This window comes from Peromyscus californicus, unplaced genomic scaffold, assembly GCF_007827085.1.
Source record: "Peromyscus californicus insignis strain IS unplaced genomic scaffold, ASM782708v3 Scaffold_6__1_contigs__length_162567912, whole genome shotgun sequence".
Taxonomy (NCBI): Eukaryota; Metazoa; Chordata; class Mammalia; order Rodentia; family Cricetidae; genus Peromyscus; species Peromyscus californicus.
This window is the reverse complement of record NW_026294584.1, coordinates 50,268,381-50,289,475: the sequence shown is the minus strand read 5'-3', so window position 1 is coordinate 50,289,475 and position 21,095 is coordinate 50,268,381. Positions and strand designations below refer to the sequence as shown.

Genomic DNA, 21,095 nt, shown 5'->3' with positions numbered 1-21,095 from the left:
GCTGGTGTCTGTTGAGGGCTGTGGACTTTGGGAACTGCTGGCCTTTCCTTTTTCTCTGCATGTTTCCAGAGTCTTGGCTCTCCTTCCTTACCCCACCCTCTATTCCTGCAGGGTCAGGCTGAGTAATTTGCTCTAAAGCAATTTGGTGCCGCTTAAACTCCAGAGCAACATGTGTCCAGCGGCCGAGGAGCCCCACTGGCTCCATCTTGCTGCTTGGTAGTTACCTCTCCCCAGGCCCAGTGCTCATCATGAAAGCCTCAGTAACAAGACAGAACCCAGGCTCACCAAGACCCTGCCCTCCTCCCTAGATGAGTATTTTATCCATTTCAGCCAAGTAAACCTAGAACTTTCCCAGGGGTCTGTGCAGCGTCTCTGGAAGTCTGGTTAAATTTGAGATGTAGGTGGGGAAACGGAAGAGGGCAAAAACTAGGGAGTGGGAACTGAAAAAACGAAGGAAGGAAAGAAGGAAGGAAGGAGACAAATCACTGTGGAGAAGCCCTCTGCCTGAGGCCTTGCTTGCCAACCATTAGCCTCTTTTACCTTCTTCTGACTATACTTATTTATTCTTAAATAGATAGCATGTTCACTTGGTTTGAAAACCAAAAAGTATAACATGTTACGTGGTTAAAAATCTTCCCTCCCATCTAATTCTCTGTGTACTTAGCCCCCTCCTGCTGTGACCAGGAAGTCCAGCCCACTAGCTCCTTCCCTATGGCTGTGGTGACACACCGTGACCAAGATGACCTGTAGAAGAAAGGGTTTTCTTGGATGTGTGTTTCCAGAGGGTTAGAGTCCCCCATGGCGAGGAATCATGGCAGCAAGTGTTAGAGATGGCGGCAAGAGCAGATGAGAACTGAGAGCTCACATCTTGAGCTGTAGGCAGGAAGACAGAGAGTGCCCTGGGAATGCCGTGCATGGGCTTTGGGAACCTCAACACCCCCCCATCCCCACCCCCCCACCCCCGTCACACACTTCTTTTAGCAAGGCCACACCTCCTCAACCCCAAGTAGCTTCACCAACTGGAAATTAAGCGTTCAAACATGTGAGCCTCTGGGGGACATTCGTATGTGAACCACCACACCCAGTTTCCATCTTTTCTGTGTAACCCTTCCAATGCTTCTTCAGGCTTGTTTATCATGTCTGGGCATACGCAAATGGAGATCTTTTTCTTGCTGTCCATCTCCTCATCCACGTACCTCTCCTCTCACATACTTGTCTCCCTTTAGTCTCCTCTCAGTAGTCCTCGATTGGAGCTGGGATTGCAGAGTCGTCAGTGGTGACGTGTCTCGTTTACACCCGCTGCCCAGATGTGCTCATGTGTGGATTGTCCTTTTCCCACAGAAGAAGTGGAGAGTGAGAAGTGGTACCTGTCTGCAGACTTCCCTTCGGCCACCATCAAGACAGAGCCAATCACAGAGGAGCAACCCCCAGGACTCGTGCCCTCGGTCACTCTGACCATCACAGCCATTTCTACTCCTTTTGAAAAAGAAGAGTCCCCTCTGGATATGAGTGCTGGGGTATATCCAGTTTTCTTCCTTATAAATATAGCTATCAAAAGGTAGAGATCTTTGGTCTCCAGTAAAGTGCTTATCCTAGGAGATGCATGTGTTTGAGGGAGAATGTATGCATGCATTCATGGGTGTTCGTATGCACGAGTGTATCAAGAATATGTTATCGACATTGATTATGGCAACTTTCGAAGGTGTTGTATAGAAAATCAGTAGCAAAGTTGATTCCATTTTTTTTAACTTAATTGCCATTATGGAATTAAAAATATAGTAGAAGGAGAAAAGTTGTCCATGACATTGACTTTCACCCCAGTGGGAGAGGAACGGTTGAGGTTATGGTACACTCCACGCCGTTCAGCGACAGGATAACTGTGAATGCCAGTTCTGCATAGACTTTTCTTTTGCTAGAACACTGCTGAGTTGCTCTTTCCCAACCCAGGAAGCTCCCACCTGCTGATTCACGCATGCCATGTTACTAGTGGAGATTATAGGAAGGCAGGAGTTCCCTCCTTGCTGAAGCCCCTGGCTCCGGGAAGTAGAATTTAATTGTACTCCACATCTCCCTGGGTGTTTTCCAGTGTCTGATGATGGACCAGAATCACACTTGTATATTTTCCAGTTCTAAGTTCAGAACCCCCATTATAGTGTCTCCAGAAATCTCCAGGTAGTCACATCTCCTATCCACAAGATGTAATGTCTGGTCCTGAAAAGGTAACATATTGGGAGAGCTACGAACCTATCACAGCCTCCTTGTTGAGGAGATCTGAGTTGCAGTTGACCCTGGGTGGGCTCCTGAGATCTGCATCCTGAGATCTTTGCTCCAGAAAATTTGCCCAGTTGATTTATGTGTGTGTGTGTGTGTGTGTGTGTGTGTGTATTGTGTATGTATGTACCACATGTATACATGAAATCACTGAGGTCAGAAGAGGGCATTGCATCCCCTGGAACTGGAGTTACAGGTGGTTGTGAGCCACTGTGTGGGTGCTGGGAACTGAACCCAGGTCTGTAAGAGCAGCAAGCACTCTTAGCTGCTCAGTCACCTCTTCCGGCCTTGGTTGGTTTTGAAGTACGTATGTAACTAACGGTTCAGGATCCTGTCCTCTGGCTCCCTCTCTCCTGTCCCTGGTGGGTATTTTATAGTTAGATATTGTCATCAGTCATCAAGGAGTCCGGAGGGGTAGGACAAACTAGAAGCCTGTGACTCTGAAGTTTTACCTGAGTATTTTACCATAAATGTCTTTGTCATAACACCATTGCCATCACCACTAGTAATAATAACAACAACAATGATGATAGTAATATAAGGAGCCTTGGATTTTCACTAGAGTTGTCAGGTCCCAGGTCTGGCTGTGAGAAGGTAAGATGAGGCCCATGCCTTTCTGTGCTGGCCCCGGAGTAAGACACAGCTGACAAACAGCCCCTGTTCTGGAAAGTCTGTAACTATGTTGAAAACTCACGTTTGAAATTCCTTTTCCAGGTGGAATCCTCGTGCCAGACAATTATTCCTAAGATTAAATTGGAGCCTCATGAAGTGGATCAGTTCTTAAACTTCTCTCCTAAAGAAGGTATGCTCCTCACCCCTTCCTTCTCCCTCACCCCTTCCTTCCCCACCCTAGGTGCCCATTCTAAAGGGAAGGGAGCACTGTGCAGTACAGGGTTACAGAGGTAGCTGGCTGTACGGAGTAGTCCTCTTCTTAAGAATCTTGATTCCAAAGAAATATTTTGAAAGCGAAACATTTCTGTAATAAGGTTATTTCTCTTTACGTCCTTTATTTTCAGCTAAGCATTGGTGTGGTATGACGCTTACCAAGGATGGGTTTTTAGACCCATTATCAACTGCTGTGACTTGCGTGCGGTTGATGAGACCCCCTGTCGGAACCCACTAGCACCCCACGGATACACAGCAGTTCTCAGTGGCTCAACTAAAGCTTGAGTTTTAACCCTCTGTAAATGAAGTCGTAATGTGTCTGCACAATCAGGGTGGGGCTTTAGCTGTCCTGTTTGGGTAACAGTTGTGGTGCACCCCTTTCCTGCTTGGTAATGTCCATGGTCCCAATGGTGTACCTCTTTGGGCCTCTTGTCATTCATTTTGAACCCAATCATGCCTTGGAATTGTTTTTTTTTTGTTAGTTCTCTACATTTTTTTTTCTGACTCTGCGTCTCATATGAGGCTGAGTTGGGATCCTGGATGCAGACCCTCAGCCTCAGGCGGGCACAGGAAGCTGTCAGTACCTCATTTATGCACAGCATGGAGCCCACTCTTCCTAAAACTGTGTGTCTGTTGGTGCTGCATCCTTCCTTTTATTTACATGTTCAACATATGTTTAGATGTACAGTTTGTTGCATGGTCAACAAAGGAGTCAGTATCCACAATTACAGAGAAGGTCTGTGTGCTACAGAGTGCAAAGGAGCACACATTGTATACGAGCCCACATTGTCTATAAGCATTGTATACAATTTGCCTTCCTTACCGTTAGGACTCCACTCAGGACTGGATTTGAGACCACTGAATCAGGGTTGACCATCACTGCCTTTACTACCTGTAAAGAAGTAAAAAGTTAATACTCTCCATCTGCATCTGTATTGAGCCTTTGTTTCTTGGCATTGAGCGGCACACATTCATGCCTTTGAACCCTGGAGTCTGCTTTCAAGCAATTTCTTTCATCCTTTTGGCTGCTCACCACCACCAAACGTGTCTTGTTCTTTTCACTATGTTGTGATATGGCTCAGAAAGTGTCACAACCCGAACAATAGATCCCTGTGGTGGCGTCAGGATCTGGGGTCCGTGGAGGAGAAATGGCAATCCTCCCTCATTACCCTGGATAAAGAGATAAAGAAATTGAATATCCTGGCGTACATCAAAGTTTCTAGGCAGAATAGCATGCTGTCCCCAGCTCCCTCTGCAGCCTGGGAGCAGCATTTCAAATGATGTTTAGAAATCTGATCCTGAGGCACCTGTGTCCAGATGGGCAGGCTTTTCCTGTCAGCCTGCTTCTCTCTTTTGTGGACTACTCACTGCTCAGAAAGCAGAAACGCGCGGAGCTTAGCCCGTGCAGGGCCAGGGGGCAGAAGAACTCTTGGTGTCCTTGGGAATTCAGCTGGAGTTGCTGGTAGATTAATGTGATCCCTGCTTTTTACTCTTTTTAAACATACACTGTCACATATTCCTGGCATAGGTGAAACCTTGGCAACCCTGGCTAATACTTATGCCATGCCTACTTTCTAGCCAGGCACGTGATGTGTTGAAAGGGCATACATACTCAGCCCTTCCCTGAGCTACTCAGGTGTGTCAGGCATGCAAGTGCTCCACAGATACAGAGATGCTGCATGGAGCCAGGCCCCCAGGAGGGGCTTGGGGTGAGGAGCCCTCAAATGTAATCTCCCTCAGCAACTGTGGCTGGCAGAACAGAAAAATCTTGTTCAGAAAAAAAGAGGGAGGGAGCTGGGGGTGGACCGCAGGTGATGCTCTCCATTCAGAAGCTCATTCCAACTGCCCTGGGGGTGCTGGCCCCACACCTATGGGGTGCTCTCATCCCTGGTAATGTGCCCTGAAGAAAGGCTGTAGGGGAGAGGGTACCTTGCACCCTGTTTCTTTTTTCCTGTGACTACTTATCTAATGGTAGATATAGGGTTTCTGAATGAAGAATGCCTGGCCTCCTGCCTGCAGGCCCCACCAGGCACATTCCTCCAGAAACAAAGGGGCTTTTCTCCAAGAGTCCACGAGCGAGCTCTCTCAGGTTGGCAGTTTCCTAAACGATTGTTTTAAAAAACTGCATACTGCTAACAGGACTTGCACATCAACCTGTGTAAACGATCTAAAAAGAATACAGAGGGGCTGGGCATGTAGCTCAGTTGATAGAATGCTTGCAGAGCATGCAAGAAGCCTTTAATTCCACCCCCTAGTACCACATAAAACCAGGCATGGTGAAGCACACTTTCTATCTCAGCACTCCAGAGGTGGGGGGCAAGAGGATCAGAAGTTCAAGGTCCTCTTCAGCTATCCAGAATTCAAGGCCAGACTGGGGTACAGGAGTATTTATTGCAAAAATAAAATGACAAAGGAACATTGTGAAAAGTCTTGTCAACACCCTGTCAGGGGCACCCCCCTCTCCCAGGCTACCCCCGGGGTCACCCCTTTGTTAGTGTCTCATGCATGCTTGCCCAGGGTAGTTTTGTGCTAGGACCGGGAAGTGTGACTCTACATTCACTTTCTCTTCCTTTTCCTACAAAGAGAGGACAACAGGATACACTATTCTGTGCCTCCCCCCTCCCACCCCCCACTTCCTCCCACCCCCTACCTTCTTGCTGCATCACATCTTAAAGAACTTTCCAGGTCAGCCTAGAGAGAGTCACCACCCTGTGCACCTACCCCAAGCTCCTAGTGTGGAGACACACGTGTGTGTAACTGGCCCCCGAGTCTCGTGTTCCTCTTCTGTGATGGATGAAATGCGCTTTCTTCGTCCTCAGCCTCCGTGGATCAGCTGCACTTACCACCAACACCACCCAGTAGCCACAGCAGTGACTCAGAGGGCAGCCTGAGCCCTAATCCACGCCTGCATCCCTTCAGCCTGTCTCAGGCCCACAGCCCTGCCAGAGCCATGCCCCGGGGCCCCTCTGCCTTGTCCACATCTCCTCTCCTCACAGCTCCACACGTAAGTATCTTGAGTGGCCAGGAATCCTCTCAGAATGATTTTTTCATTCTTGTAATGACATTTTTGTTTAATGGTTAGAAGTCTTTGTCCATGCTATGTTGCTGTAACAAAATAACCAAGACTGAGGAAGTTAGGAAAGATTGTTTTTGGTGCACAGTCCTGGAGGTGGTGAATTTCAAAAGCATGGTGCCTATATCTACTTAGCTTCTGGAGAGGGTGCTCCGTGCATAGCAGAAAGATAGACAGAGGAAACAGGGAGCCTCTGTAGCAGCACACCTCCATGGTAACCAAATCCAGTCCTGTGACACCCAAATCACTCCTGCAAAAAAGACATCAGCATGTTCTTCACATCCATACTTCTCAGTGGCACCCCACTGGGGACCGAGTCACCAGGGAACTTAGGAACCCCAAAGAACATGTTTGTAAAGACTTGCCTACAAATCTCAGTAATTCTTTTTTCATACACACATCTCTAGTCCTTACTTGTTTGTTTGTTTTCCAGGCCCAGAAGCCTAAGGCATACTATTTCTGTACTTTTTCCCCCTCCAAGTTCCACCATGAACACTTGCCATTAGTGGAGAGGATGCTTACTTAGTGTGCGCTAGGGAATGCCTTTCATCTTTTAGATAAGCGTTCTTGGGTGAAATTTGAAAAGAAAGTCTCTCTGAGATGAAGTTCTTTGATGTCAAAAGCTCAAAAACATAGTTTAATCTTTGTGTGTGTTGGGGGCTCTTAACCCAGGGTCCTGGGACAAAATCACAGGTCGTCATTCATCCCACACACATGTAAAAGGAGGGGTAGAGAACTCTCATTTTGTTGTTCTAAAGAGGGACTCTGATTTCTATGAGGTCTTAAAAATTACACTATCATGAATAACACCTTTTAAAGATAATATTCTATTCTTTGAGAATTTCATACATGCCTGCAATGTTTATGACTAACAAATATAAGTGAAATATTTTAAGAAGGTGTGGGAACCAACTGTCAGGATAATGGTGAAAGTTCGAGATTCATTTGTCCCCGTAAGTTGTAGATGTTAACAACATGTCACCGTGACCGAGAAGGAAGGAATTCACGTCCGCTTCTTTGCCTTGTCTACTTGAACCTGGCTTTAGATGGTTGGAATTCCTTTCATCCTCTGTGTCTGCATCCCTCCAAGATTTACCCGTTTTGCACACTTTTGAGGGAAGTCCCCACCCGCCTGCTCTTGCTAGCAGCCAGCCAGTGTTTCCTGCTATCTAAATGCCCTGTGGGGCCCTAACATCTCTGCTTGTATTAAACAGCTCATCCTTTGCTGTCTCAGCCTCATGAGCCCACCTGCTCTGGGCAGAGGCATCTCCCGTTACTTTTCTGAGTATATAGCACTGCCATTTGCTCAGAACACCACCCCGGTCCTTAGAAGGCATCACTTCTCCAGAAAGCAGCATTCGAGTCTCATCTATTCTAAGCCTTCTCTCATCCCGTAAACTCACAAGGATTCTTTTTCTCCAAAAGCTGAATACTCCCTTAGTGAACATCGCAGCCGAGCACTGAACGGCTCTCGAGATTTTACGGGTGTCACCTCAGCTCTGAGTCTTGATCCTAAACCACTTCGGAGATGTCCACTGTGGCAGGGAGCATGGAGATCAGGCACCAGTGCGTCAGCTTGTGTGACTAATATATACACATCATTGTGTCCTGGGCTAAATGCGATGAGCTGTGGTCCTCATGCTCGTTGCGGATGGGCAGCGTAGGACTCCGGAAACCAGAACTTCCCGGGAAAATGCCTCCTGGGGTGTCTCTGGGACTTCAGGCCCCTTAGCTGTCAGTGGAGGAGAAGAGCAAGTGTGGTATGGAAAGAGCTAGTTATAAAATCAGCCCTTCAGGCGAGGGTCGAGGGAAAGAGAGCTTGGGGGAGCGGGAGATCCCAGCTGGATCAACAGCAGAGAGGGAGAACAAGGAATAGGAGACCATGGTAAATGAAGACCACATGAGAATAGGAAGAAGCAAAGTGCTAGAGAGGCCCACAGAAATCCACAAAGATATCCCCACAACAGACTGCTGGCAATGGTCGAGAGACAGCCTGAACTGACCTACTCTGGTGATGGGATGGCCAAACACCCTAATTGTCGTGCTAGAAACCTCATCCAACTACTGAGGGATCTGGATGCAGAGATCCATGACTAGGCCCTGGGTGGATCTCTGGGAGTCCAATTAGCGAGAATGAGGAGGGTTTATATGAGCGAGAATTGTTGAGACCAAGGTTGGATAAAGCACAGGGACAAATAGCCAAACGAATGGAAACACATGAACTATGAACCAGTGGCTGAGGGGTCACCAACTGGATCAGGCCCTCTGAATGGGTGAGACAGTTGATTGGCTTGATCTGTCTGGGAGGCATCCAGGCAGTGGGACCGGGTCCTGTGCTCATTGCATGAGTTGGCTGTTTGAAACCTGGGGTCTATGCAGGGTCGCTTGGCTCGGCCTGGGAGGAGGGGACTGGACCTGCCTGGACTGAGTCTACCAGGTTGATCTCAGTCCGTGCGTGGGGGAGGCTTTGCCCTGGAGGAGGTGGGAATGGGGGGTGGGCCCGGGGGAAGGTGAGGGGGGCCGGAGGGGGGAGAACAAGGGAATCCGTGGCTGATATGTAGAACTGAATTGTATTGCAAAATAAAAATAAAAAATTAAAAAAAAAAATCAGCCCTTCAGTAGGCGAACAATACAAGTCTTGAATGAAGCTGAACTCCAAGGGGATTTCCCATTACCCCTAAGCCTCCGGGGATGTGGGGTGCGAATTCTACACCGTTACTTTGTGTGTGTGTGCTACATAGTGGGGTGTTTCCTGGGAAAGGTGGATGCAGGCCTCTTCAGCCTTCCCTTTGATTTAGAACTCTTGGGTTTAAAACCCCCACTTGGGAGGCTGGGGAGGTTGGGGCCCTTGCTCTGCAAGTTTGAGGACTTGAATTTGAATCACGAGCACCCACATAAAAAAGCCAGGCATGACTGCCAGCCATGTGCCACCACCATGTGTAACACCAGCCCTGGGGCTGGGACAGGTAGATCCCGAGAACTCACTGGCCAGCCAACCTAGGTGGGGACATCAAACTTCTGGTTCAGTGAGAGACTCTGTCTCACTGCAGTTGAGAAGATGCCCGATGTCCTGTTCTGGCCTCCACATGCACATGCATGGGCACACATACACACATACTCTACATGCATGCGCCACACACACACACACACACACACACACACACACACACACACACACACACAAAACACATACTGCACATACCACACACACACATATGTAAATAAATAAGTCACCCACACAGGCACATCTTCTCTCTCTTGTCTTTTTCTTCGAAGCACCCACTGTTAGTGACCCATTGTGACAGGTTCTCCACACCCAGTGTTCAGGTCATTTTCAACCACCCCTCTCTGACCTGTCTCTGCTCCCTGTCTGTGTAGAAGCTGCAGGGGTCTGGCCCACTGGTCCTGACGGAGGAGGAGAAGAGGACCTTGATTGCTGAGGGCTATCCGATTCCTACCAAACTGCCCCTGACAAAATCTGAGGAGAAGGCCCTGAAGAAAATCCGGAGAAAAATCAAGAATAAGGTGAGCTGTTCCACTCTAGGCATTTCTGTGATAGAACAGGAAGAACTGAGCAGCGCCCCTCCCACCCCGCAAAGTCCATAGTGGGACTTCAGGTAGCCAGGTCAGGAGCATAGACACCGTCTGCCCATCCTTTCCAGGTCTTTCCGCCCACGGGGTGTGAACTCTCACACTGGTACATAGACTCCTTGGTGCATGATAGCCTGTTCAGAAGCAGGACATACAAGAATCTCCCTTTACGTGGCTTTTTAAATATCTCAGCCTTCCGATTTTTACGATGTATGTAATATTTTCTTCAAGTTGCCCTATATGTAATTTATAAACAACTGTCGTTTTATGCTGGGTTACTTAAAGGTTTGTTTTTCTTGGTAGTGGTCTGTGATTAAAAACAAACCTCAGTAGCCACCTGGTCTCTGTCTGGGCTTATCTGTTGCCTCTAGGCCTGAAGGGGGCTGGTGAGGCCCAGGCCTGTGACCCAGGCAAAGAGCAGGAAAGGAAGGCAGAGAGAGAACCAGAGTTACACCTCTGTACCCTCCCTCATGCAGAGCCAGCAGACGGTTTATACACATCCAAGCCCAGCTGGCTGATTTTATATATAATTGAGTCAGCTGAGGTCCAGAGAGCTGACATCATTTTTTTGAGCTATTTCAACAATCAGTCTGTGACCCAGGAGTTTGTTGGCAGGTTGGGAGGATCTGCTTGGGCCAGAAACAGAGTTGGTAATACATAGATGAGAGTCCACAGTTTAGACAAAGGGGAGCTGGCCACCTAAGTTGTGCAGGTGGCCTCCTGTGTTCCATCCACCCTGTTTTACTTTCAAAAATGGAAATTCATCCCCCTCTCCTCCTTATTTCACAGATTTCTGCCCAAGAAAGCAGGAGAAAGAAGAAAGAATACATGGACAGCCTGGAGAAAAAGTAAGCCTGCTCACTGACCGCTTGTGTTTTTAGGAAATAGTCACCAAGCAGGGTGAGGGGCTCATTTTGGCGTCTTTGATCCCCCAGTGCATTAGCAGTGTTTTCCTGCCCCCTGGTGGTCATGTGGGGGAACTGCTTATAACCATGGTGTGTGAATCATTGCTTTCTGGCCATGATCGTGAGTGCTTGCTTCTAGGTTCCTTGAGCAAGCCTTAGATAGTGACATTCCTGAAGCTCCTCTGAGATGCCTGGCTTCAGCCCACAGGAGTAGTGTTGCTTACCCAGGTCCTATTGGCCTCGAATGACACAAATCAGACTCTGGTATTTCCTGTACTCTGTAGTACATGCTGTGGGCAGACAAATTTTTTTTTTTTTGCAAAAATACATGAAGGCTCCCTTTGTTCTTTTGAGAAAGCCCTGGAATGCCCCGAGGGCTCCAAGAGAAGTGTGAATTGAGTACCATCTCTACCGACCCTAGAAAGTAGTTCTCCAGCTGACCATTTGGGGTGATTTTGAGATAGGAAGGAGACTCTTGAAGACCCATAACTGAATCTTTCTCATTTGTGCATGTGAGATAAGACACTGGCTGGCTTCTAACCAGAAGTTTCTATGGGAAGTAGTGTGTCTACGACCTGATTTAGGTCTTGGTGAAGTAGCATTAAGGACGTCCATTCTGTTTGTGTTCTAAAGGCATCCATACCCAAGATTTATTTCCATGGATCTCTCTTCTCTGCCTCTCCGGGCACGTGGGCTCCAGCACATCACTGCCCTGGGTTCTGGTCCCGCCTGCCTTTCACACAGCTCTAAGCTTTCTGTCAGACCTGGCCAGGAGTGCCGCTCGCTGGTGGCTTTCCATCCTGTAGTGAGTGATGGATGAGAGCAACAGGAAGAGGTGAGGAACCAGACTGAGATGCCTGACGGGGCTCATGTGTGTCCCGCACACGCTCCTTCCTGAGGAGAGCTGGCCCGCCAGGTTGTCCCTCTGGACGCTCATTCTCTTCTCCACTCAGGCGCTCTCAGCTCTTCCTCATGGGCCACCGCTACCTCTTTCTCTGTGGTGCCACTCACCTCAACCCTAGCCCCGGCTGAGCAGTTGCTCCCTGGAGAGTGACAGAGTGTCTTTGCTCTCTCTCCTCAGAGTGGAGTCTTGTTCAACTGAGAACTTGGAACTTCGGAAGAAGGTGGAGGTGCTGGAGAACACCAATAGGTGGGTGTGGCCAGAAGACAGTGGGAGGGGTCATCATGCAAGACCAGAGCGGGAGGCATTCCACTGAAAATGGAATGCTTAAGTAGCTGGGCTCCACTTACTGGTTCTGCTTCATGGACTCCCCACATACACACAGGCGTACACACAAATGCACGTGCACACATAACACATACATGGTCTTCACTTCTGAGTGATTGGTGGGAGGATGATCATAACGAGGACTATTATAAGGAAGTTAAAAGGGAGTGGGCTGAGAGTGTGCCTCAGTCAGAATGCTTGCCTACCATGCATAAAGCCCTCAGTTCAGTCCCGAGTGCCACACACACAAAAAAAAATTAATAAAGAAATCTTAAAAGGGGGCTTGGAGCAGAATGGAGTCCCTAAGTCTGATTCTCCTGAAAATGACACTCAGTTTTAGAGGTGGACAAGGAGACACAGAGATTTAGTGTCAGTTAATTACAGCAATAATCATGTCTATCAGTTTAAAAAGAGACTCATGGTTTTGTAAGCCTGTTTTCAAAAAATTAATGACTTATATTTCAGTCCCATTTTGAAAAACTAGCTGTGGCTCTGAGTTGCTTATTTCTTTTGACTTTTTTTTTTTTTATGTCAGTTACTGTTTTGGACACATTGTAGATAGTGACTCACTCATCCTGGTGAGGTGGGATGAGGTTATCCCCATTATACAGACGAGGTCTGGGACGCAGAAAGGTTGGTGATTTGCCCAGCATCACTCAGCAATTCTGTGAATTTCAATATAGAAGGATCCTGTTGGGTTTAACTCTGGCTCACACACAAGGGTTTAGGATGGGGTAAGACTGAATCATGTTTGAGTCAGTGTGTGTTCCTGGACATGCAGGGTGTTTACTCGTGCTCTGAAAATGTCATGCGTTGGTCACAGAGTCCTGTTACCCTAAGTGACATTATAGGTCCAATCAATAAAGCAGAGAAAAATTCATTGAGAGCTAAGGAAATATGGATTAGTCAATATGGGGCTCAGCATTGATGCCTAATAATAAGACTTCAAGGGCTAAGGGGTCTGGCTAAATCTCCAGCAGTGACTTTGTGCTTTCCACGGCCACTTTGAGTTTGAAGGCCATGCCCTGTATCTCTCGGTTTTTTGCTATAACAGTAGTAGGCTGCGAAGATGAACTCTTCTCAGTGGGAGTCCACTGGCTCCCCCTTGGTTATCTGGAAGGGCACTCACAGAGGGGGTCAGGTGCCCTCTACCTGACCCCTTTGCCCTCAGACTGCCTGAGGCAGGATCATCCCCTCCCCTGCCTCCCAGTGAGGTTACCCTCAACCCGGTGGAACTTCTCCTCACTGTAGGACTCTGTTTCCACTGCTGCTCGCCTCTGGCCCCATCTTCTGAGTCCCCATCTCCCTCTGGCCTCCTTCTTTCCAGCAGAGGTGACGTCCAGGCTTTTCTGGTCCTCTGGATCCAGAGTTACTTTAACATCCCGTCTCCTGCCCCGTCCTTGCTGCTACGTTCCGAGTATGAACAGATTTGGCTCTGAGCTGGGGAAGGGCCAGGAGGAAATCCATCAACGTTATTCTTGTTGTTTGTTTCCTGGGGCGTCGGGACTCAGCTGTTAGGCCTCCCATTGGCCACACGGGTGCAGCAAAGCCTCAGCAGGGCTGTGTGAGGACCAAGAAGGAGCCTGTTGAGGAGAAGGGCCCACAAGCCACCTGGCCTGGCAAGGGGTCTCCGGCCCTCTCCATCTGGCTACACTTTGCTTTGTTTGTTTATTCCTTGATTACCATGAACATTTAAACATTTCTCTATGCTTTTCACCCCCTAAGCGCCGGGATTACAAGTGTGCACCCCCACATCCAGGCTTGAACATTTTTTTGTTTGTTGTTTGTTGGCTTAAATCAGGTATCCACACATCCTAAGGTTCAAATTGGTGTAGGATACCTACACCAATTGCGTGTTTCTCATCTTTAACTGCAGATTCTCTTCCATGTCCGTATTTGCTTAATACAGAGCCCAGCCAGTCATCCCATGGCCTCCCCAAGTCTTGCATGCCTGTGGTACCCTCTAGACAGTCCTGTGTTCGCTGTGGACTGCTTTGCTTTGAATTTAAGTATGAATCCCTCCTAGGTTCCTCTCATCCTCCTCGGGAGGTACGTAAACACTCATTTCCTGGTTATCAGCAGTTTCTGGTAATTACCTAGATAGGTAAATGTGTAAGGCATTTAGAAACAGCTTTATAGACTCCAGTCGTTTCTTCTTCAGTTATTGGCAGGGTATTTTTATTTAATAATGTTGTGGGGGATCCATGCATGCATATGCGCGTGGCTGGGGAGGGAGTGGAGGCCAGCTACTGAAATCCGTATCTTTGTCTATTACTCTCCACCTTGTTTTTTGAGACAGGGTCTCTTACTGAACCTGGAGCTTGCCATTTCTATAGCCTGGCTATCCAGAGAGACCCCAGGATCTGCCTGTCCCCACTCCCTGTAACTCCCCAAACCCCAGTGCCGGGGTAACTGGAGCATGCTACCACACCCGTCTTTTAAAGGAGTACTAGCTATCTAAATTCTCCAGGCTAGAGTGCTCTCTGGGGCTCACTGGCCAGTCAGCTTAGCCTAATTGGTGTGCAGCAAGGTGGACACCTCCTGAGGGTGACACCTCTGCCCACCCCAGATACACACAAATCTAATAATGCTTATATAGAATACATACTTAAACCTCAACATTCTCCGATTTGGATCTATCATGATTTCATAGGATAATTCATATTTCATTGTTAAAATTTTTTCATTGAGCAACAAATGCTGGAGTCATTCTCCATGGATGTGTTTCCACTGAATCCTCATCTGAAACTGTTTCATAACTCTGCCTCAGGACATTGGTGTTTGGCCCTTCCCTGCCAGTGGCTGCCAGTGAATGCAGTCAGGACTGGTGTATCGGCACTGGCCAAAGCAGAGAACGGGTCTGCTTGTTTTGCTGTGTCTTTTACCTTTACAGCGTTTTTCTGTTTCTGCCTGTGTTCTTTCGCTTCACAAGCAGGGAGCCTCTCTGGTTGCCCCCACTTAGCTAGCCTCTTGACTGCCAAGAGCCTCCTTGTGGTTCCCTCCCCAGTCTCTGTCTGCTCTCTTCCACTTCTCCTGGTTCAGACTTAACTTCCGGTGGACAACCTGTATGGTGGTGATGGCTGGAACTTGGTTCCGTATAATATTCCTGCAGATAATTTTACCCAGGAGTTCCTCCGGTCATCATATCCAGGACCCATAGTTGGTGTATTTTGGCTTAAAAGTCAAATACATAAAAGAGCTGTTCTTGCTGAAGCATGGTCTCTGGTGGGTCTCTTCTGCCCTCCTCCTATTTCTCGCAAGGGCCTCCCCTTGCTCGGAAGACCACGGTGACCAAAACGACTATGGTATAAACACCGATGACCGTGTGCCCCAACACCAGCTGCCGGGAAGCAGGTGGCAGGGAAAGCTTCTGGACTCCTCGTCACATCACATGCTGTTTGAACTGAGCACAGACCTGGGCGGAATGAACACACAGCTGTGTTTGTGATGCTGCTGACACTTCTCCTGTCGCTGTCCTTTGGAGGCAGTTGGACAGAAGTAGGAGCATGACAAACGTTGATGGCAACACGATTGCAAGAAGTGGGTGGGAGACACAGAGTGGCATCATTTCACGTGCCAGGGCACGGTGAGTGACTGTTTCAGCACTAGAGGAAAATAACGCCTCTCATAGCTAAGATATCCAGATGAAGAGTACTGAGGTGAGCCAGTCTGGACTCTGTTTGCCCTCAATTCAGCAATAGACTCCTGGCATGTTGGTTTCTAGGGGAAAGGACTCCTTTTTTCTGAGCTCGAGACACTGGATGGAGGCCAGCCAGGCGTGGGGTGTATGTGTGTCTGTGTGTCCCTGTTTCCTCTCTCTCTCTCCAGAGCTGGCACACGGTGTGAACGCACCTTCGTGCCGTCTTTCCTGAGATGATCCGCTAATTGCATGCCATCAAGGAGGCAAAGAGCAGAGTGAGATGGTGTCCCAGGGGACCCTTCCTCCTCAGCTCAATCAGCCAAGTACATTCGCACTTAGCGGTGCCAGTCGGGGCTGCTGCTGGAGACTCCTCTGCTTCTCTGAGCTTACCACTGGCCTCTCAGGACAGGAGCTCTCAGGAAGGCCCCACCCTCGACTCACTCCTGAGACATCCTGTTCTTTAGCCCGCTGGCCACTTGGCGTAAGTGAGGCACAACCCACCCAGCCCATCACGAGAAAGTGTTTGTGGCTCAGTTTGTGCCACGTTCATCTCTTGTTTTGTTCTGCCTCTAAAAGGCTGTGGGCTCCAGGCCCTCTCCTCCTGCCTTGACTTTTTAGACTCTCCGGAACTTGGTCTTAAAATGCGTCTTAGAGAACTTGTCTCCCTGCTAGTCCCTGTAAGGCCCAGTGAGGTTAAAGTCATAACAGTAGTGGGAAGTGGAAGGGACTGGAATTCAGCCCCTTGACTGTCGACCTGATCTTTATGTACCTCCCGCTGATGAGGTGCTGCTGCACCTTCCCTCTCCCCAGCATGGGACAAACCTGGCCAAGAGAGCCTTTAGAGGACCCTGGGATGGATAGTCAGCAAGACCACAAGGATGTGTCTCCCCAGAACTTGCGCTCTGTGCTGATGTCCAGGATCCTGAAATTCTCTGTCCAGGTGCTCTTAACCCGTTTCCAGGGTCTATGTGGACTTCTACCCCATGTCTGTTCTCTGAAGGATAAACTAGGGGACCCATGGGCCCCTGAGGCCAATGGGGTACCAGAGATTGTTCTTTGTGAAGGTTGTTGGTGTGATTGGAGCTGAGACAGGTGTAGGGGGGGTCAGGGAAGCGGGGAGAGAGTGAGAGTGCCCCTTCACAGTGTCAGGCCTGGGATCTCATTTGGCCTTACTGTAGAAGATCTGAGATTGCGGAGTCCAAGACAGAGGGCTTTGTGATGCCCAGCAGAGCAGGCAGTGTGACCCCTGACATGTTTGTGTTAGTTCTCTTTGCCACCACATTCCAGAAAAGGTCCAGGTGGACATTGCCCGCCTAGTGGCTAGGGCTAAGAAGGCCATGGGCTTGAGGACTCCTGCTTTTTTTTTTTAGCAGGTTGTAAATAAGCCTGCTTTTCTGCCCAGGGGTAGATATTACTTCCTCCATCTAGGTTGCCAGCTTCGTTCATCAGCTCTGGGAATGGGCCCACGTGAAAGGGCAGATAGGCCTTCCAGCCTTGGCATGCCCAGAGGATAACACCTGCTCCCTTCTGGAAGCAGTTACTTCCTTGGCTGTGACAGAACATCTGACGGAAACTTTTTGAGGAAGGAGGGTTCATTCTGGCTCCTGGTCTGAGGCGACAGTCTAACCGGAAGAAGACGCGGTGGCAGGGAGGAGGCAAGTGGTCGTCGCACTGTGCCTGGTGGCGGCGCTCTGCTCGCTTCCTCCTTTTGTGCTTTTCATTCGGTCTTGGACTGCAGCTCGTGGGCTGGTACCCCCCACATCCAGGGTGGATCTTCTCACCTGAGCAGAACCCCTCTGGAAAGACTTCCCGACGCTCCTAGAGCTGTGTCTCCTGAGCAATTCCAAACCTCGTCCCGTTGACCCTGGAGGTTGACTGTTAGACTTCTGACGTCTCTTCAAGATAGCAGAGAGTGCTGTCCTTCCGCCGCCCTGCGCTGTGGGGTGGAGCCAGAGATGGAAAGAGAAGGGACGTAGGCTCAGCCTGGATCCAGGCGTCAGACTTCGCGATGAAGACATCTGGGAGTCTAAGGATTTCAAAGTCAAACGCTGTGCAGAGGAAACTGCAAGGGGCCTTATAGACAGAGCAACCCAGCGTAGAGGGGTGTGAAGAAAAGCCTTTCCCGAGACCACAGGAGCTGGGGATATGCATTTGATTAGCGGTGAAAAATCACCCCGTGTTGCTCTTTGACCTCTCTGTGGCCGAGTCCTCTCTCACGTCTACTCTTCTTAGTCTTTAAGCCCTGTGTAAGAATTCCTATGGCAGCTCTTCCCAGTTAAGTCTGCTGGGCTCTGCCTGTGTCCTGGCTCTCCTGGGCTGTCTGTTGAGCCTACAAAGCTGTGTTCGTTTGCACTCTTGTTGTATATTCCTCCACACACACTGTTGTGTCTTCGGTGTGTGAGTTTGTCTCGTCTCTTTTGGACCAGTTACTGGCTGAGCCCACCCTCCGCCATATACAGAGGAGCCATAGAGGACGGAGAAATGACTCATATTACGTTTCTCTAGATTTTCATCTTGGTTTAATTCATTTCTCGTTTCTCCAGTATCTACACCGTCTGTTGTATGCCGTGTGTTTTCTTTTCATATGGAAATAGCTCAAACTTCAAAGAGATGTTGAGAGCTGTACCATAGAGCCCCCAGAAAGATCAGAAAAGAATTTTAGTGTGCCTTAGTAGTGAATTTAGAAATCTCTCAGACCTGGTAAATATTCTAAAATTCTCTTTTGTGTGTTCCTAGGGCAGTAGGTAATATAGTAATTCAGAAATGCTTTCTGGTGCTTTTAAAATAAATGTCCTAGGGCTGGAGAGACGGCTCAGAGGTTAAGGGCACCGACTGCTCTTCCAGAGGTCCTGAGTTCGATTCCCAGCAACCGCATGGTGGCTCACAACCATCTGTAATGAGATCTGGCACCCTCTTCTGTATACATAATAAATAAATAAATCTTTAAAAAAATAAATAAAATAAATGTCCTATAATATAGAAACCCCTCAGAAAGGAGGCTGGAGAGATGCTCTTCCAGAGGTCACAAGTTTGATTCCCAGCACCCACACGATGGCTCACAACTGTCTATAAGTCCAATTTCAGGGGATCCAATGTCCTCTTCTGGCTTCCACAGACGCTGCACATATGTGATGCACAGACATTATAGAGACAAAAGATCCATACCCATGAAATAAAAATAAAATTTTAAGAAAATAGTTCACTCAGAAAAAGGAGACAGTACTCACCGCCCCCCACATACCACTTCCTCTTTTGTAGTTAGGCCAGAGCCTCATAAATGACTCTCAGAGAGCAAAAGAATATAAACGGTGGGAGTTAGCTGTCGTTGCCTTTTGAGGGTGTCCCACTTTAAGGTATTGAGATGGTTCGTGTTCCTTCTGAAAGGCCTTGTCGGAATTTCTATTTGTGAATATTGCATTCCGCCACCCAGTGGGGTGGATATTCGGGCCTTTGCGCTCCTGGGGGCTCAGAACTTGCCAGACACAGCTTTGTCTGACTGTGCAGCGGCAGCGTGGGGAGGGCAGCCAAAGGGGGGATGTGGGTGGGTTTGTTTCAGAGGGACACAAGTGCTTATCTATTCCACTGAGTCTCTGATTCATTGGTATAGTGTGTAGTGTGTGTGTGTGTGTGTGTGTGTGTGCGTGCGTGCGCTTGCACATGCACACTGGTTAAGTTACACTGAGACTTTTTCTTTGGAAATCACTTCACAGTTTGTACTAGAAATGTGACGTAACACGAAACGTAGATGTGTATATGCTCTAACTAACTCATGTGTATCTTGTATTCATTACTATCCGTCACTCTCTGTTGTTCCCTGATGCTGTGTTTTCTGTTTGATTCCATTTCATTCAAATGATACACCAGTTACAACCCACCTGATCTCATGTCTCACTGAAGGTTCACGATCCGGCATATGGAAAGTATTGCTCTAGGTAAGAATGTTAAAAAAAAAAAAAGAAAGAAAGAAAAGAAAGAGAAGAAAAAGGTTTCATCGTCTTCTGAAGGAGGCTGATTCACCTACAGAGTGGCTTATACACGTGTGTACACACACACACACACACACACACACACACACACACACACTCCACACACAGCACGACCTATCTAATTCAGTTTCTAGGAAGGTGTGATGTGAGATTTACTGGAAGGCATGTCCGTGGAGAGGGTGATGGGTGAACTTCCCAGTCCATAACTGGGATCCGTCCGCGTATTCTTTCTCCTGGTTTCTGACTCTGTAGGGGATGAATTCCTTCCCTGTTCAAAGGCTTGCCTACTCTAGCTGTGTACCCTTTGCACTGTCTACTGCTCCCTCTCCATCTTGGAAATAAAGGATAGAGAGGAAAACAAAACTAAGCCAAACAGAAAGATAACAAACCAGATCCCTGACATGGTTTCCAGTCCCTGCGTGCTTGCGTCTCGTTCTCTTGGAGACCTTTAGTGCTTTGCCTGGTTTTCTTTGATGTGCTGTGTAGGATACAGCGTGATGCTTTCTTTGGGGCAAGATTGCAGCTCCCTTTGACTGCTCTTTCTCAAGGACATGTATGAAGATAGCCACTAAATTTATTGTCACACTCCACCATAGGACAAGAATCTACATTTTCAATCAAGCATGGGACATGCCAGTTTAACAAGTTGTGGAAAATCTGTTGGCCCAGATAAAAATGAAAGAGTGTCTCTCCCTCTAAATTAAGACCTTGATCCCAGAAGCCCAAGAATTCATTAAACCATAATTGGCCTTACTCACTGATGATTCAAAATATGGTAATACGGGGAAGTGTGTACGGCGCTTTGGAGGACCGCTGGGGTCTTAGATCTGTTTTTCATAACTAGTTTTAAAATAGTATTTCCATTTCACCTGATAGCTGCCTTCCTTACATCAAGTCCTCCGGGCTGGTTGACCGGCTGTTGTCATCCAGGTTTTCAGCGCTGCGGGTGGCGATGCCCGTCCTGGTGGCATCACAGAATGCCCCACATCACCCCGGAATATTATATCCATTCTGAGGCTTTCGAGTGCTTTTCAGAGACGCACCATTCACCAACCAGCTTTCCAGGCGGAGCGATTCTTCCGTGATCCCGCTAGCTGATGTGGTTAGGGAAACTAGCTTTGCTTAGCGGCCGAAGCACACGGCTTCCGTGACTTGATTAGAGGCTCGGAGTTGTCATGGTGAGGTCTAAACTGGGCTGCCCCGCACTCAGAGCCAGCCTTCCTATCCTGCCATCCATGCACCTGCTCAGCATCGCTAGGGTGATCCATCTCCTCGGCGTCTGACCGAGGAGCAGGTCTCATCTCTTCCATTTGTCTAAATAAATAAGTTATATAAATCAGTCAATCAATCCTGAGTTTGACTTCCCGACCCCGAAGCTTGTGCGGGGCTCATCGGAGCCTGTCTGTCTGTCTGTCACGTGCACTGTCTTTAATACTCCTCTAGCGGTTCCACGGGGTTTATTTTCCTGTATGTTTATGAATGTTTTAAAGTTAGCACGGAAAGAATGGGTTCCATC

The 21,095-nt window shown here is 48.3% G+C and overlaps 1 protein-coding gene across 2 annotated transcripts in view; it reads left to right on the top strand.

Moving 5' to 3' along the window:
• Creb3l2 (cAMP responsive element binding protein 3 like 2) overlaps nt 1–21,095 on the top strand; it is a 119,800-nt gene that overhangs the window by 85,316 nt on the left and 13,389 nt on the right. The window contains exons 3-8 of one of the 2 annotated variants that reach the window (XM_052720923.1): nt 1,345–1,517; nt 2,986–3,073; nt 5,976–6,160; nt 9,608–9,754; nt 10,610–10,668; nt 11,807–11,875. In XM_052720923.1, the coding sequence (XP_052576883.1) occupies nt 1,345–1,517; nt 2,986–3,073; nt 5,976–6,160; nt 9,608–9,754; nt 10,610–10,668; nt 11,807–11,875 (721 nt within the window). Of the gene's footprint in view, nt 1–1,341; nt 1,518–2,985; nt 3,074–5,975; nt 6,161–9,607; nt 9,755–10,609; nt 10,669–11,806; nt 11,876–21,095 lie in introns of both variants that reach the window. The other variant, XM_052720922.1, reaches the window with a different exon arrangement.